The 17,074-nt window shown below is 35.9% G+C and overlaps 1 protein-coding gene across 6 annotated transcripts in view; it reads left to right on the top strand.

Annotated features, from left to right (window-relative positions):
- INTS2 (integrator complex subunit 2) overlaps positions 1 to 17,074 on the top strand; it is a 48,032-nt gene that overhangs the window by 11,845 nt on the left and 19,113 nt on the right. For all 6 annotated transcript variants that reach the window (XM_069078056.1, XM_069078055.1, XM_069078053.1 and 3 more), the window contains 10 exons: positions 359 to 489; positions 722 to 895; positions 5,927 to 6,153; positions 7,434 to 7,559; positions 8,986 to 9,057; positions 9,146 to 9,260; positions 9,563 to 9,631; positions 10,312 to 10,446; positions 11,774 to 11,950; positions 14,192 to 14,312. In XM_069078056.1, the coding sequence (XP_068934157.1) occupies positions 359 to 489; positions 722 to 895; positions 5,927 to 6,153; positions 7,434 to 7,559; positions 8,986 to 9,057; positions 9,146 to 9,260; positions 9,563 to 9,631; positions 10,312 to 10,446; positions 11,774 to 11,950; positions 14,192 to 14,312 (1,347 nt within the window). The remainder of the gene's footprint in view (positions 1 to 358; positions 490 to 721; positions 896 to 5,926; positions 6,154 to 7,433; positions 7,560 to 8,985; positions 9,058 to 9,145; positions 9,261 to 9,562; positions 9,632 to 10,311; positions 10,447 to 11,773; positions 11,951 to 14,191; positions 14,313 to 17,074) is intronic.

Below are 17,074 nucleotides of genomic sequence, written 5' to 3' on the forward strand. Positions count from 1 at the left end.
GGTGGGGAGAGTTGGAAGCGAGGCCCCATTCATACTTGGGTGACTGTGTGGACAAAAGGACCAAAGATAGGAGAGGACAAGAAGTCAAGAAGTGGCAAGTAGTCCATTTTGTTTTGAATAGTGTGTGAGAGGAGTAGAGTACAGTAAGACTGGAAAAGGTAGGTTGAAGCCGGATTTCAGAGAACTGTGAATGTTAGGCTAAGGAGTTTTAAGTTTGATAAGCTGTAGGGAGCTTCTGAAGGCAGCCTTCAAAGATTGCTGCTGTTTTTGCTTTTGTTTGTATCTCTGGAGCTTACTCTGCTTTGCCCATGTAAAATAGCTTATGCAGTTGAACTGATTGAGTTTTCTTAATGTTCAGTTTGTAGAGGATTGATTAAGAATGGTGAACGGCAAGATGAGGAGAGCCTGGGAGGACGGCGTAGGACAGATGCTCTACGTTTCTTATGTAAAATGAACCCTTCTCAGGCCCTGAAGGTCCGAGGCATGGTGGTAAGAGACTTGATTTTTAATGGGAATGAAAGGGAGTGAAACAGGTCTTTAGATAGGTAGTATTCTGCCATTGCTGAGAGCAAAGACTTCTCCAGCCTTTGGAATTAGGTATGATTTCCTTTGTATACATTTCACCTTTCTCTCTGAACCTTTGTTTTTGGTGAAATCCAACCACAGGCTTGTCAGCCCTAGTTGCCATACATTGACCTTTGTTTGTTTTCTGTGCTGTTAGGTGGAAGAATGCCACCTGCCAGGCCTTGGAGTAGCTTTGACATTAGATCATACTAAGAATGAAGCTTCTGAAGATGGAGTGAGTGACCTGGTTTGTTTTGTTAGTGGCTTGTTGCTTGGCACAAATGCAAGAGTTCGGACTTGGTTTGGAACTTTTATTCGAAATGGACAACAGGTAAGAAACACTGAGAAATGAGAATTAAGGGTTCACAATTTATTAGGGGCTACTGAAAGGTGAAAAACATATCTACTTTTAAGGTAGTGATGTTTTTTTTCAAAATAAATTATATTGCATTTGCTTAAGACTTTAATACTTATAAGAGGCATTATAATATTTAAAAATTTTCTCCAACAATTCTTATACAACTCTCCAAAACCAATAATGGCTAGTTGTCATAGATCAGTTTTCAGTATAATAGCTGCTCATTAATTCTGTGCAATGGCAAAAAATTAAACTTATTAATTTTGATTCTACTATTTGGATATTGTAATAAGTCAGCCTAGGTTGGGCTGAACCAAACTGGGCAGTGCTGGCTTAATTTCCTTAATATCATTGCCAAAAAAGAAGTAAAGAGATTACAGCAATATATCATGTACACAATGACTTGGTGGGGTCTGTGCCATGAATGCTAGAATAGTTCAATATTAAGAAAAAAATGGAAGCATAATTGACTTTATTGATACCCAGAGCAGTAAATATATGGTTTTATCAATAGATAAAAAAAAAAACTTATGACATAATAAAATACCCATTCCTATGGAAAGCATACAAAACATAACTGTCAATAGAGTATTTTATTTTTGGAGGGCAATTGGGGTTAAGTGACTTGTCCGAAGTCACAAGGCTAGTTTTTGTGTTAAGTATCTGAGGACAGATTTGAACTCAGGTCCTCCTGACTCCAGGGCCGGTACTCTATTAACTGCACCACCTAGCCACCCCAATAATATATATATAAATTTTTTTTAAAGCAATTGGGGTTAAGTAACTTGCTCAAGGTTACACAGCTAGTTATTTCTGGGTGTGGTGCTAAGTATCAGAGCCCAGATTCGATCCCAGATCATCCCGACTCTGGGGCCAGTGCTCTTACTCACTGTGCCATCTGGCTTCCCCGATAATATATTTTTTTAAACATTTGACTTTAAAACTTTGAATTCCAGATTCTTTCCCTTCCTCCCTCATCACCCACCCTTGCTGGGAAGATAAACAATTCAATATAGATTGTACATGTGTAGCTATGCAAAACATTTCCATAGTGGATATATTTTGAAAGACTGACTATATTGCCCTCCATCCTATCCTACCCCCCACTTGTTCTATTCTCTACTTTGACCCTGTCCCTTTTCAAAAGTGTGTGCTTCTAACTTCCCTTCCCCCCAACCTGCCCTCCTCTCCATCGTCCTCCCCATCCCCTTCCCCCCACTCTCCTATGGAACGAGATACCCTATTTAGTATATATGTCATTCCCTCCCTAAGCCAAATTCAGTGAGAGTAAGGTTGACTCATTCCGTTTTGCCTTCCTGTTCTTCCCCTCCATTGTAAGTTTTCTCTTGCCTCTTCTATATGAGATAATTTACCCCATTCTGTCTGCCCATCTCGTCTCATTATGTTCCTCTCTCACCTCTCAATTTTACCTTTTAAGTATCATCCCTTCCTATTCAGTTGGTCCTGTGCCCTCTGTATACCTGTACACATACACGTATGTATTCATATGCCCATATACCCTCCTATATAGACATATATGTATGTATACATACATATATACACACATATATATACATAAACACACACACATTTTTATTCCCTTCAACTATTCTCATACTGAGAAAAGTTTCATAAGTTACAATTATTGGTTTTCCACGTAGGAATGTAAATAGTTCAACTTTGATTTAGTTCCTTATGATGTCTTTTCCCTGTTTACCTTCTCATGCTTCTCTTGATTCTTGTATCTGAATGTCAAATTTTCTATTCAGCTCTGTTTTTTTCCTCAAGAATGCTTGAAAGTCCTCTATTTCATTGACCATATTTTCCCCTGAAACATGATACTGAGTTTTGCTGGGTAGGTGATTCTTGGTTTTAATCCCAGCTCCTTTGACCTCCGAAATAATCATATTCCAAGCCCTTTGATCCCTCAGTGTAGAAGCTGCCAGATCCTGTGTTATCCTGATTGCATTTCTACAATATTCAAATTGTTTCTTCTTGGCTGCTTGTAATATTTTCTTGTTCTGGGAACTCTGGAACCTGGATATAATATTCCTAGGAATTTTCTTTTTCAAGAGGTGATTGGTGGATTCTTTCAGCCTCAGTTTTGCCCTCTGGTTCTAAATCAGGGCAATTTTCCTTGTAGAATGATTTCTAGCTTCTTTTTTTGATCATGGCTTTCAGGTAGTCCAATAATTTTTACATTATTTCTCCTGGATCTATTTTCTAGGTCAGTGGTTTTTCAAGCGAGATATTTCACATTGCCTTCTATTTTTTCATTTGTTTTAATCTGTTTAATAGTATCTTGATTTCTCATAAAGTCACTAGGTTCCATTTGTTCCAGTCTAATTCTGAAGAAATGATTCTCTTCAATCTTTCATCTGGAAAATTCGGCTTTTTAAGGCATTCTTCTTCTCATTGCATTTTTAGCCACTTTTGCCATTTGAGTTAGTCTATATTTTAAAGTGTTATTTTTTTCATTCAGGTGGTTGACTCTCTTTTCATTATTTTTTTGCATCATTCTCATTTCTCTTCCCAATTTTTCTTCTACTTTTCTTATTTTGTTTTCAAAATTCTTCTTAAGCTCCTCTATGGTCTGTAACCAGCTCATATTTTTCTTGGAAGCTTTTGGTGCAGGAATTCTGACTTAGTTGTCTTCTCGCCATTCTATTCTATGCTTTGATCCTTTTTGTCTCCAAAAATGGAATCCAAAGTCTGACTGCTGTGTTTGCTTTGCTTCCTTTGCTTGCTCATGTTGCCACTCAATTACTTGACTTTTGAGCTTTTTGCCATAGTAGAACTCTGCTTCCAGAGAGATGAGCTTTGTCCCAAATTGCTGGGGTTTTCTCAGCTGCTGGAGCTATTAGTTGGCTTCCTTCTTTGAAGCCTCCACACTCTCTGGCTCGCTGGTCACACACCCCAGGACCTCCACCCTAGACAGCAATCCAGATTCAAGCAGGTTAAAGCAAGAGCGATCCCCCTACAATCTGCAGGCCAGGAGCTCTGAAGCAGCCATGAGGTGGCCACTTCTCTCTTTGGGAGGCAGAGGCCATACTGCAGTTTTGGACCCCCTGATGCCACAAAGTTCACATTGACCCCTCACTTTGTCTTTGTCATCTATGGATTGATAATTCTGGAAACCACCACAGCTGCCGGTGATCTACTCTCAGGAAATCCCTACAGCTGGTTGCTGGTCAGGGGCTGCCCTGAGGCTAAAACCCTGGGCTCATATGGACCTAGGCTCTGCTCACAGTGGGCTGCAATGGACCCTTCTTGCTGGCCTGCTGGGCTGCCTTCATTGGGAGGTTTCTCTCTGTCACTTTGTGGGTTCTGTAGCTCTAAAGTTTTAGAGTCATTTTTTATAGGTATTTGAGGTGGTCATGGAGGGAACATACAGAGTTTTCCTGCTTCTCTGCCACCATCTTGGCTTTGCCACCTTTGTATTTTCTTTTTAAAATTTTAAAATTTTAATTTTATTTATTTTATTCCCCCACCACCATTGGAAAAAAAAGAAAAACAATGTAGTTGTTAACAAATATGTGTAACCAAACTAAACATTATCATATTGGCCATATCCAAAAATTATGTTTTTTTCTGTCCTTTGAGAGTTTACCTTCAGGAGGTGGATAGCATGATTCATCAAAATATCTCCTTTGGGATTATGGCTGGTCATTTCATTGATCAGAATTATTAAGTCTTTCATGAACATTGTCATTGTTATTTCATCATTTGTACTTCTGGTTCTGTTTATTTGACTCTTCATCAGTTTATAAAAGTCTTCCCAGGTTTTTCTGAACTCATCTCTTTCATCATTTTTTTTTTTTAATTTCTTTATTTCTTTTTTTTTTTATGAGCAATGAGGGTTAAGTAACTTGCTTAAGGTTACGCGGCCAGTTATTTCTGGGTGTTGTGCTAAGTGTCGGAGCCCAGATTCGATCCCCAGGTCATCCCGACACTGGGGCCAGTGCTCTTACTCACTGAGCCACCTGGCCGCCCCCTCTTTAATCGTTTCTTACAGCAAAATAGCATTCCATAATTTATTCATCCATTCCGCAGTTGATGTGTGTACTCTTAATTTCTCATTCTTTATTACAACAAAAAGTGCTTCTATGAATATTTTTGTACATATGATTTTTTTTCCTCCTGCTTTGATCTCTTTAGGGGGCATATGCCTAATTAGTAGTAGTGCTGGATTAAAGGGTGTTTTCACATGTATGGTTTAGTGCAGGTTTCCCACCCCTGGCCTTCCAGAACCTTTCCCAATCTGATGAATGTGAGATGGAATCTCAGAGTTGTTGTAATTGCATTTCTCATATTAGTAATATAGAGCATTTTAAAATATGGTTATTGATAGCTTGTATCTTTTGAAAACTGCTTTTTCCTATCTTTTGGCCATTTATTTATTGGAGAAAGGCCCTTGTTTTATATTTGATTTAGGCTCTGTATATCTTAAATATCAGAGCTTTTAAGGAGAAACATGCTATAAAGATTTTTCCCCCAGTTACCTGTTTCCCTTCTGATTTTAGCTGCTTTGATTTTTGCAAAACATTTCAAATTTAACGTAATGAAATTTGTCCTTTTTAAACTCCTGTGTTGTTCTTGTTTAGTCAAGAGGTCTCCCTCTATTCATAGTTGTGAAAGGTAGCTCCTTCTGTGCTCCTCTAATTTATTAATATGACCATTTACATGTAGGTTACGTATGTATTTGGAGCTTGTTGTGGTGTATGGTATGAATACTGGTTTAAGCCTAATTTCTGACAGACTGCTTTCCATTTTTTCCCTGCAGATTTCCTTATAATTTATACCACAGTTTGGTGAGCCATTCTTTAATCAGGGGTCACCTACTTTACTTCCTGTTTTGCATTACAAAAAAATGACCATTCCATTCTTCCAAGGAATAATATGGCAGGAGTCAATTTCAGGTGTTAAGTGGGGTCCTTTGTTTAAACTTGCTTTTAACTAAATAAGTACTTAATGCTTCCCTCTTGTGGCCCCTATTTCTTGCAGAAAAAAAGAGAGACCAGCAGTTCTGTGCTTTGGCAAATGAGAAGGCAGCTTCTCTTGGAGTTGATGGGCATCCTTCCCACAGTAAGAAGTACACGCATTGTGGAAGAAGCTGATGTAGAGATGGAGCCTAACGTGTCTGTGTATTCAGGGCTGAAAGAAGAGCATGTGGTGAAAGCCAGTGCATTGCTACGTCTTTATTGCGCTTTGATGGGAATTGCTGGACTCAAGTATGTATTATTTTGATATTTCATTCTATAAAAATTTTATGTTCTTATTTTTGCTTCTAAGGAAGGGAATGAAATGCCTCTTATTCATAGAGTTCTTAAGGTTCATACTAGACTAGGCTTAGATCATTCCAGTTCATTGTAATAAATCTTTATTAAGCACTTAACTGTGTGTGAGGCACAACAGTCAGACATGTCTTGTCCTTGGGGAGCTTATCTTCTAAGTACAGAGCATCCAGCCTGGACAAAGATAAGTACAAAATATGCACAAAGTAATTTCTGGTTCACAGAAGGGGATGACAACCGGAAGGATCAGGAAAGGCCCAGTGTAGGAGGTGATCCTTGAACTGAGCCTTGAAAGGAGTGGAGCTGGGGATTCTAGTGGGCAAAGGTGTAGAGAGAGCTCCTGTCCAACACGTATGGAATGAAGCAGCCTATGAAAGAAGCCAGTTGGATTGAAATATTGAGTTCTTGAAGAGGAATAATATTCCATAAACCTGGAAAAAGAATGTTTCTGGAAGTTCTTTGTAAACTCTAAAGTGCTGTATAAATGTAAGGTATTATTGTTTTAGAGTTTGAAGATATTAAAGCTTCAAACTGTATCAAAACTCTTGGGACAGCTTTTGTTATATTCTCAGACCACACCTTATGAGCCAAGTTTGTGTACATCAGGAATGAATCCCTCCTTTCTAAGTGAACATGTTAGGGACTTCTTAACTTATTTTTGTCTGCCTATGAAAGCCATAGTGTAGAGAGAGGTAGAACCGGAGCACTTTATCTTCTTTAAATTGCTTTGTTAGATTATCTTTATCTTAACCCTGTTAGATTCACTTGAGCAAAAGTATGATGGATGAGAAACTGTTCGGTATAAATACAATTAAGATAATTACAATTTATTATATTATTACAATAAGTATAAATACAATTAAATATCCTCTTTCCTTCTATTTCTGAATAGCTTGCTTTTTCAGATGTTTTCTTCCTGAGAGATGACCTCTCAGGTGACTTACAGCTCTGAATTTTTGAGCCAGCTGGTTATAAATTCTTGTTTATGTAGTTGTAAGGCACACAAACACAGAATTGTTCTTTGACCACCAAATCTTTTTTTGAGTCATTTTATTGTTTACTTTGGTCTGTTTCAGAGAGAACGTTTTAGATTTAAAATCTTTCAGGATTTTACACTTGACAATTCTAGGTAAAAGATTATGTGAAGATTTTTTTCATTAAAACAAAGGCCATATTATATGGAACATCTTTGTTTTCAAAAATTGATTTCCTTTTAGGCCAACTGATGAAGAAGCTGAGCAGTTGTTGCAGCTTATGACGAGTCGTCCTCCTGCAACACCAGCTGGGGTTCGCTTTGTTTCTCTTTCCTTTTGTATGCTACTCGCCTTTTCCACGCTTGTCAGGTATCTTTATGGAAATGTTGCTCCATCTTTATTAACCTCTTTGAAGGTGTTTCTTTCACTTGTTAAAATGCACAACTAGCAGGAGATTAGAGATTTCCTGCAGATTCATGTTTGGATCAAAAGTGTAGGCTTTTTTTTTTAATGATGTCATTAAGGGTCCATTGATGGTTCTATTGCTTGTCTCCATTTCACCTTCCCAGTCAGTGGAGTATAGTAGGTGAAGTATATTTTTCAGCTGCTTTTGTTCATCTTGTCATCACTGCTGTAAGGTACAGAGATAATTGGAGGGCTTTCTCTGTATCTTGGAGGGCTTTCTCTGTATCTTGTAGGGCTTTAAATCCCAGATGATTCATATAATGTAATTCTGACAATTTATTTATTTTTGCTTTTTGGAGGGCAATTGGGGTTGATGACTTGCCCAAGGTCACACAGCTAGTTTTTGTGTTAAGTGTCTGAGGCCGGATTTGAACTCAGGTCTTCCTGACTCCAGGGCCATGCTGTATTCACTGTGCCACCTAGCTGCCCCCTGACAATTTAAAATATCCCAAAACAGTATATATAATAAAACAGTATATTCTGATCTGTGTCTTTTGCTCTCCTTGTTTTACCTTATTTTCCTTTGCTGCTGAGGCTGGATCTATTTGGCTGCCTCTGGTAGACTGAATTTAGTGTGTAGATTTTTAAAGCCTGCAGCTAATGGATATTAAATATAGGTTTAACATATAACATGTAAACTAAGTCTAGAGGCTAGACATCCCCTTTTTTAAAAAGCAAATATAATTCTTCATCACTCCTTGGACATTTGGTCATCCCTTCTGTGTGGAGTCTGATCATGATTTTCTTATCTATAAAATTGGGGAGTTGGTTTAGATAACCTTTCCAGTTCTACATTTGTGACCCTGACCTCAGGGTTTTTTTTTTTATTGTACCTTAAACAAGTAGTTTAAATAACATTTGCCTAATTGTCTGCAGGTACTGATGAAATGAATTTTGCCATTGTGCTAGTACTCAGTCATTGGCTACTTAGGATGTGACTGTTAACTTGGTAGAAGGGTCTTTTGATGTCAGTTAACTAGGAGACATTAGTGTGGCCTTCCCACCATTTCAAATCCAACAGTACTGTGTGATCAGTTCAGATATCTGCTCTACTGATAAAGAGACCAAATTTAAGGATGTCTGATTTGATCCGGTCCCTGTAGAAAGGCAGTGGCAGGGCTGGACCTGGTTTCCCTTTCTTGGCTTCCTGGGTCATTTGCTAGTTCTGTTAAAATAATTCAATTTATTACTTTTTTTTATTTTCTTGTTAATATTTTAAATGAAGGGAAAAATAATTTTACCCAAGAATGTACTTTTCCATAATGCTTTCTTTAGAGTGATTATTCTTTATATGAATTAAACAATTAATGTTATGACATGTTTTGTTCAGTACACCTGAACAGGAGCAGTTAATGGTGATGTGGCTAAGCTGGATGATAAAAGAAGAAGCTTATTTTGAAAGGTCAGACTACTTAATATCTTTTTTCATTAGGTGACAGAGCTTTTATCATCCTCTCTTAAAATTTATTATTTCCTTTTTGTTACAACAGTACTTCTGGAGTGTCTGCCTCCTTTGGGGAGATGCTGTTGCTGGTGGCTATGTATTTCCATAGTAACCAACTGAGTGCTATCATAGATTTGGTCTGTTCAACATTGGGGATGAAGGTAATTTCCCTCCTTCCTAAAGGAGAGTGCACTTCTATTCAAGTTGTTTTTCTAGAACATTAACGTGAGTTGGTTTGTTTCCATTGTTAACCGTATTTTAATTGAATATTTTTAATATTAGAACATTTTGAAAAGGATATTTCTATTATGTTTGAAAAACCAGTGAGGCAAGCTTCTTGAAACAAGTATTGTTACCTAGAGCTAATTTAGATCATGTAGACCTTTTCTTATTTTGTACTATGCATGTCATCTACTTTCATACTATAATTAATATTCATTACCTATTTATGCCATTATTTCAGATTGTGATTAAACCAAGCTCTTTGAGTAGAATGAAGACCATCTTCACTCAGGAAATTTTTACTGAGCAGGTATTTTCCTTTACTTAACGTACCTCTAAAGCACCCTGTAATGTAAATTTGTTATTTGAATATCTGATTTTAATAGCCAAAATATCTGAAATTAAGATCTATATTCTACTTGAAAGTCTCTCAGGTCATTTCCTTATTGGAACTCTTGTAGAGATTGATGCATTTTTTATAGCCATGTGTTGTTACTCAGTACATGTTTTAGACTGGATCCCTTCTTATCATTTTTATTAAGGGGTTCTTGAATGACTTGTCAGTGTTAATAATTGTCTTGCTAGATAGGGGATTTCCCAAAAGATATTAATAACTTTGATTTGCCAGAAAGAAAGAAAACTACATCTTTTAATTTAAATTTCTTTTAATAAGATTACACATTAATGAGAATTACTTGATTTTATGTTACAAGTTCTTGTTTGGCCTTTGCCTCCATAAGAACCAAGGATCAATCAACATCAGTTCTAAATCATACTGAATCAATTCTAAATCTTAATCTTAAATTCTAAATCTACAGATGGTAAGGTTCACTGGATTGTTAAAGTTTAATTTCTTGCTTTTAAGTATATCTTTGAATGCTGGAAATAGGTATATGTGACTAGTGAGTACAACCTGCTATTCATAGATACATGTATTTTAGTGGAGCTTATACTAAAAATATTCTTTATTTTTTTTTTTTAAACCTTTAGGTTGTCACAGCTCATGCTGTTCGGGTGCCTGTAACCAGTAGCCTCAGTGCAAACATTGCTGGGTTTTTGCCTATCCACTGTATTTATCAGCTTCTCAGGAGTCGATCCTTTACCAAGCACAAAGTGTCAATAAAAGTATAATTCCATTTCTGTTCCAAAGCATTACATTTCAGTTTAACATTTTCCACTACTTTTTTCTGCAATTTTGCAGTCTAGACTGTTATGGTATTTGTTTATTTTTGGTTGTTTGTAATGTAAAATATTGAACTAAGTGTATTGTTTAATCATTCACACAGAGTATAAACCATTGCATAGTTCATATTTTTAAATTATATAATTGGCAAATTGTGTAAATTTTACAGTAGTACTAGCTAATCTAGATCTTGAATTAGTAATACAAATAATCTTATGTAAGATGTTGTTTATTCATATTTTAAGTTAACCAATTTTTGGCACAGTTGTCCATTTCTGTCCAAAGTAGACTTTTGAATTAGTATTTAAAAAATTTAGCAGAAGATCAGTTCTGGGAGATTTTTCCAAATAGAACACTGAAAACTAGGATCTTTTTTTTTTTTGGTATTCTAGAGCCCTGCTTCTAGTAGGAATGGACATTTTATTTCCCAGTAGTTGTGTTCATGTACATGTGGCACCATGTTTTTCTGTTTTCTGTTTTTGTGTAAAGATCATAGACTTGATAGTCTATAGGACTGGATGAGACCTTGGGGTTCAATTAGTCCACCCTCATAGTTCTACAGCCAAGGACTGTAATGGGCCCAACATTATCCCTGCCCCGAGAGTCAGAACCAGGACTAGAACCAAGGATTTCCCATCTCTTGCCATCTCTTAAGAATGCCTTCTTAGGGATTGCTGCTGTGAAACATACATGGTATCCTCTTTTGAAACTGTTGCTTCTCTCAAACTAAAAATATGATTTTAAAATTAAATTGCATTTTTTATTTGAAGGGATACACAGTAATATGGTCCCATGTTTTACCTCAGTTTTGAAAGGATTATATGTCTTTTTAAAATTTTCTTAAGGCAGATCAATAAGAATTTATTAAGTGCTTATAATGTACTCAGTGTATATTTGAGATTGAATAAATGAGATTTTTGGAAAAATGCCTTCCAAAACAATTGTCTTAGTCAATCCATGCAATTAATGTCAAGAACCTCCCTACTATTTATTGCACTCAGTTGGCACTTGATAATGTCTTAACCTTCAAACATATGAAATCCCAAGTTTTTCATTTTAGTACCTATTCTCCATCATTGAGAGTCAGTTGCAGAAATAGCTCGAAGACAAATTATCTGATTTAATATTAGAACTAGATGTTTTGAAATTGCTACAAATTAAATTTAGATTTATCATCATAAGTCATGCACAAATATATATGCAGTACTGCAATTTTCTTTGAATATTCTTGCTGCTCTAATTGATTCTGTCTCTAACTTGCTTCTTCAGGATTGGATTTATAGACAGCTGTGTGAAACCTCCATTCCACTCCACCCCCAGTTACTTCCTCTTATTGACGTATACATAAATTCTGTCCTTACTCCTGCTTCTAAATCAAATCCAGAAGCTACAAACCAACCAATCACAGAACAAGAGATACTCAGTGTTTTTAAAGGACTCATTGGGGTAAGACTTTTTTTTTTTAATGCATCCAGTTCAGACTTTTGTCTTTTGGTTAACTCCATTTATTTTTTCTTTGGGGCTAATGTTAGATGATCTTAGATGACTTCTGTAGTCCAGAATTTTGAAACCAGGGGTCAGTTTTTTTCAGATTTTTCTGAAGCTAAAATGAATGGTAATTCAAAAGTAGTTTGCGGATGGAACTTTTATGAGGAATTTCTGTTTTCTCTTTTTTTTTTTTTAGTGGAGGAAACCCACTTATAAACATGAGGACTTTTGTTCAAGTTTAAGGATTTCCTTGTTAACTTGGGGGTTGGAGAAAGCTTTTTGAGAAAGTGCAGCATATTCAGGTGCTTTGGCCAAGTCCTTGAGCATACACGATGCACCTGGACTCACTTATGATTGAAGAAAGATGGTTTTTTTCCCTCAGACAAAACAGTACAGCATTATTCTCCAGCACTGTTTAATACATAATTGTCCCAGAGTTGCTTTCCCTGTGTTAATTAAAAAAAAATTTTATGATATATTTTTATTTAAAGTTTTGAGTTCCAATTTCTATGTCTTCCTGAGCAAGTAAGCAATCAGATATAGCTTATTTATATATATATATATATATATATATATATATATATATGTGTATATGCAATTATATAAAACATTTCCAAATTAATTCATTTTATACAAGAAGACTCGAATAAAAGAAGAAAAAGGAAAGAAAGTGAAAAATAGCATGCTTCAGTCTGTATTCAATCAATATCACTTCTTTCTATGGAGGCGGATAGTATGCTTCATTATTAGTCCTTTAGGATTGTCTTGGATCATTGCATTACTGAGAATAGCTAAGTCATTCACAGCTGTTCATTAAACAGTTTTGCTATTATTGTATATAGTGTTTTCTTGGTTCTGTTCATTTCACTATGCATCAGTTTGTTTTAAGTCTTAACAGATTTTTCTGAAATCATCCTGCTTGTTACATTATAGCACAATGGTATTCCATTGCGATCATGTATCAAAGCTTGTTTAGCCATTACCCATTTGATGGGCATTCCTTTGATTTCCAGTTCTTAGAAACCACAAAAAGAGTTGCTATAAATATTTTTGTACAGATATATCCTTTTCTCTTTTTTTGGATATCTTTGGGATATAGATCTAGCATTGGTATTGCTGGATCAAAGGGTATGCACAACTTTATAGTCCTTTGGACATAGTTGCAAATTGCTTTCCAGAATGGTTGGATCAGTGCATTGATGTCCCAGTTTTCCCACACACCTCCTACAACATTTATTATTTTTCTTTTTTGTCAAATTAGCTACTCTGATAGGTTTGAGGTGGTACCTCAGAGTTGTTTTATTTTGCATTTCTCTGATTGGTAGTGATTTAGAACGTATTTTCATATGACTAGATAGCTTTAATTTCTTTGAAAATTGCCTGTTCATATCCTTTGATCATTTATCAATTGGGGAATGACTTATATTTTTATAAATTTGACTCAGTTCTCTATATATTTGAGAAATGAGGCCTTTATCAAAAATACTTGTTGCGAAATTTTCCCCCAGTTTTCCGTTTTCTTTATAAAATTTTGGTTGTATTGGTTTTGTTCGTGCAAAAACTTTTTAATTTTATATAATCAGAATTATCTGTCCTATGTTTTGTAATGCTCTCTATATCTTCTTTGGTCTTAAATTCTTCCCTTATCCATAAATCTGACATAAACTATTCCATGCTCTTTTCATTTGCTTATGGTATCACCCTTTATGTGTAAATCACGTACCCATTTTGATCTTATCTTGGTAGATGGTGTGAGATGTTGGTTTATACCTAGTTTTTGCCATACTGTTTTCCAGTTTTCCTAGTAGTTTTTGTCGGATAATGAGTTTTTATTCTAAAAGTTTGGATCTTTGGGTTTATCATATACTAGATTACTGTGGTCATTTACTATAATGTAATTTGTACCCCTGTGACAGCACACCTGCTTGGTGATTACTAAACAAGATTTTTATTAGTGCCCTTCAGAAACATTGCAGAAAATGAACCGTTTGTTTACTCAGCTCAGGATTTGAGAATAGTTGAGTTTGCTGTCTCTCATCCTTCATGCTAACTACAGTATGATTTAAAAAATTCAGATGAATATCCTTGACAAAAATCAAATCTGTCTTTGTAAAATGAAGTAATTCTATTGTGAAGTAAAATTTTATCAAGAAGCCTTGTCAGTATTTTTAATGAAGAAGGTTTGATTTTTATTTGCAGGCTGACAGCACTAGAATTATACAGCATAATGTGCAGTGTCATAGTATTACGGCCCAGCTCCTGATGTTGTACTACATACTGTCTTATGAAGAAGCCCTTCTTGCCAACACTAAGACTCTTGGTAGGTGGTTGTGTGCCTGGTAACCCTGCAGGGGAATGAAGAATTTTTAAGTATAGTTTTTTTGGGGGAGAGGGGCAGGGAGGGAAGGCAAAGCAATTGGGGTTAAGTAACTTGCCCAAGGTCACACAGCTAGTAAGTGTCAAGTGTCTGAGGCCAGATTTGAACTCAGGTCCTCCTGACTCCAGGGCCAGTGCTCTATTTGCTGTACCACCTAACTGCCCCCCTAAGTGTAGTTTAAGTGTAGTTTTCTGTCAGTTTGGATGAGTGGATGGTGGAATATATTCACATAGCTTAAAACAATAAATAAATCCCAAATCATTTTCCTTTGAGTTTGGAATGTTAACACAAAATGTATATATACCTATATACCCTTAACTAATTGACATTGATCTTGTGCCTTTGCTTTACTGTAAGTATTCTGGGGTCTGGTTGTCTAGTGATAGGATTCTGGAAATCATTGAGAATTGACTATTTAAAACTCTTAAAAATAATTTCCTAATAATCTCAGGAAACATGGTAATTGTTGAAGTCACACTGCAAGAGCTATTACAAGATTTTTGAATTATCCCTTTGTTAGTGTAAATCATGTAGACTTAAAAGGCATGTCTTAGGTATTATATACACATGCATATATGTATCTATATCAACATATTTGTATATTTCAGCTATTAGCAGTCTAAAAAAAATGCCATTATAATCATCGAATTGGGCTTTTTAACTTTGTTTTTTTTTAGATAACATGTCATGTCAGAACAGATGGAGTATCTTTTTCTGTAACCGAGAAGGAAAGAAATTATTTCACATCTCCTTTAAATCTGAGTGGTCTTATATATGTTATTTGGGATGTTTTTTGTTTGTTTTAAGCTAAAAACCCATCATTAGAGATGTATTGAGTTTTTAGACAGTTCCTTGGCAATATCAGAAGGGGCATAAAGTTTTGTTTTTTTTTTTGAAATCTTGCCAATTTAAATCACTTAGTGTTAGGCCCATCAGCTGTCCTTAATTTGTTTGAGAAATTTTGTTTTAAGCATAATGTGAATTTTTCTTCTGCTTCTTCCTTTTACTTTGAGGGTTCTCTAGATGATGTCCTAATACCCACCTTTTGTGTCAGGGACAATTTATTACTTGTCTCCCTCTTAAACCTTTGTCTAGACATTGAGTTCTGGTAAAGAATACTGTTTTGTTAAAAAAAAAAAAAACAAACCAGCCCCTCACCTCCAAAAAAAGAATACTGTTTGTTACTTAATAATAGCTATCTGAATAGAAATTTAAAAATTTTTGGCCTTTTTTGAGATTTTCCATTTGGAAAAGTTGGGCAGGATGTGACTAGTAGCAGCCCCATTTGCAAATCCAAATGTTAAAAGCTTTAAGATTATACTATATGTGCTTTCATGTAGTCTTTCTGGGGTGAGCAGGAGATATTTTTTTTGTTGTCAGTGTGAAGTGAATGGGCACTATGAATCTCATACCCTCAATGTTAATCATTTGAACCTTCTGTTTCTGTTTATGGCTGTGTTTACTTAGTGTCAAGATTTAGTGGGTAACCACTAGGTGTCTGGTAGAGAAAGAAGGCTGGATGTACAGCTGACACTTAGCACACTGCAAAAGCCAGACTTTGGGTGAGAAGCAAAAGGTAACTCAGGAGAGAGACGATCAAGTTAATGAAAAGGTTGAGTTAATGGAAGGAGCTCTGTGTCAACTGGGGACTGATAATGGTCTCAGAGTTAGGGAAATTGGATGAGAGGTTCAGTAGTCCTGATGTTAGGGGAAACTCCACTTGGACTTGGGGGTGGGGGAAAATAGAAGCTGGACAGAACTCGAGAAAGAGTACAGATTTTTTTGGCAGACTTGTTTAGACAGATACATCTGAAAAATCTCTAAGGTCTTTCTTCATCCCCTTAATTTTTAGTGCTCTCTCCCACCCTCCTTCCACATTACTTTGTATATTATGTGTGTACTTGTTCTCCCCATTCCCCTGCTCACACATGGAATGTAAATCTTGTCAAGGCTAGAACTCATTGTTTCATTTTTTCTTTGTATTCTTAGTCCCTGATACATAGTAGGCACTTAATAAATAAATGCTTTTGAATTGAGTTAAGTAAAATTGATCTAAACTGGAAAAGCTTTTAAGATTTTAGCTGCTTTTTGTACCTATGATTGACTAATATTTCTAGTTTGTGCTTTTATAAATTTTGATGCCTACAGGAGAGGAAGTATTTTTATACAGGTGGCTAGTCTGAATGTGTTGCTATTGATAGTGGCTTAACTTCAGGGAGAAAGTTTGGAGTTTATAGCCATAGGTGGTCATAAAGGTAGGGAATTATTTTATCCTGTTGACAACTTTTTCTTCTGTACTGGCATGAAATTGAGGGGCACAGTTGTATATGCATTGTCTTAAAGATGAGTCTTAAACTGAATGCTCATAGTTATTATTCCTAAAGATTCTATGCTGTTACTTTATATAATTGAACTTGGCATCAGAGGCAAAATTCATTTGGGTAATTAATATTCTGTCTTGTCTATCTCCTGACATTTTAGGCGAAGTTACTCTCTTCATTCTAAAGCACAGGAACATAGTTATTTCTGCCATAGTTATGCATGCTTCTTGGAGAAGACTGACATGCTACAGACGTCCTCTACAGCATTCAGCAGTTCTTTGGAGAATTTGAGTGTTTCTGCCCAGAAATTTTGTCTATGAAAATTTGTTCATGAGAATGGGCTAGAAGAGAATGCACTGCACTAAGCACTGAAGGAGAGACAGA

The sequence above is a fragment of the Petaurus breviceps genome, unplaced genomic scaffold, assembly GCF_028583685.1.
Source record: "Petaurus breviceps papuanus isolate PSGF00001 unplaced genomic scaffold, PetGlider_PUasm1.0 91023, whole genome shotgun sequence".
NCBI lineage: Eukaryota > Metazoa > Chordata > Mammalia > Diprotodontia > Petauridae > Petaurus > Petaurus breviceps.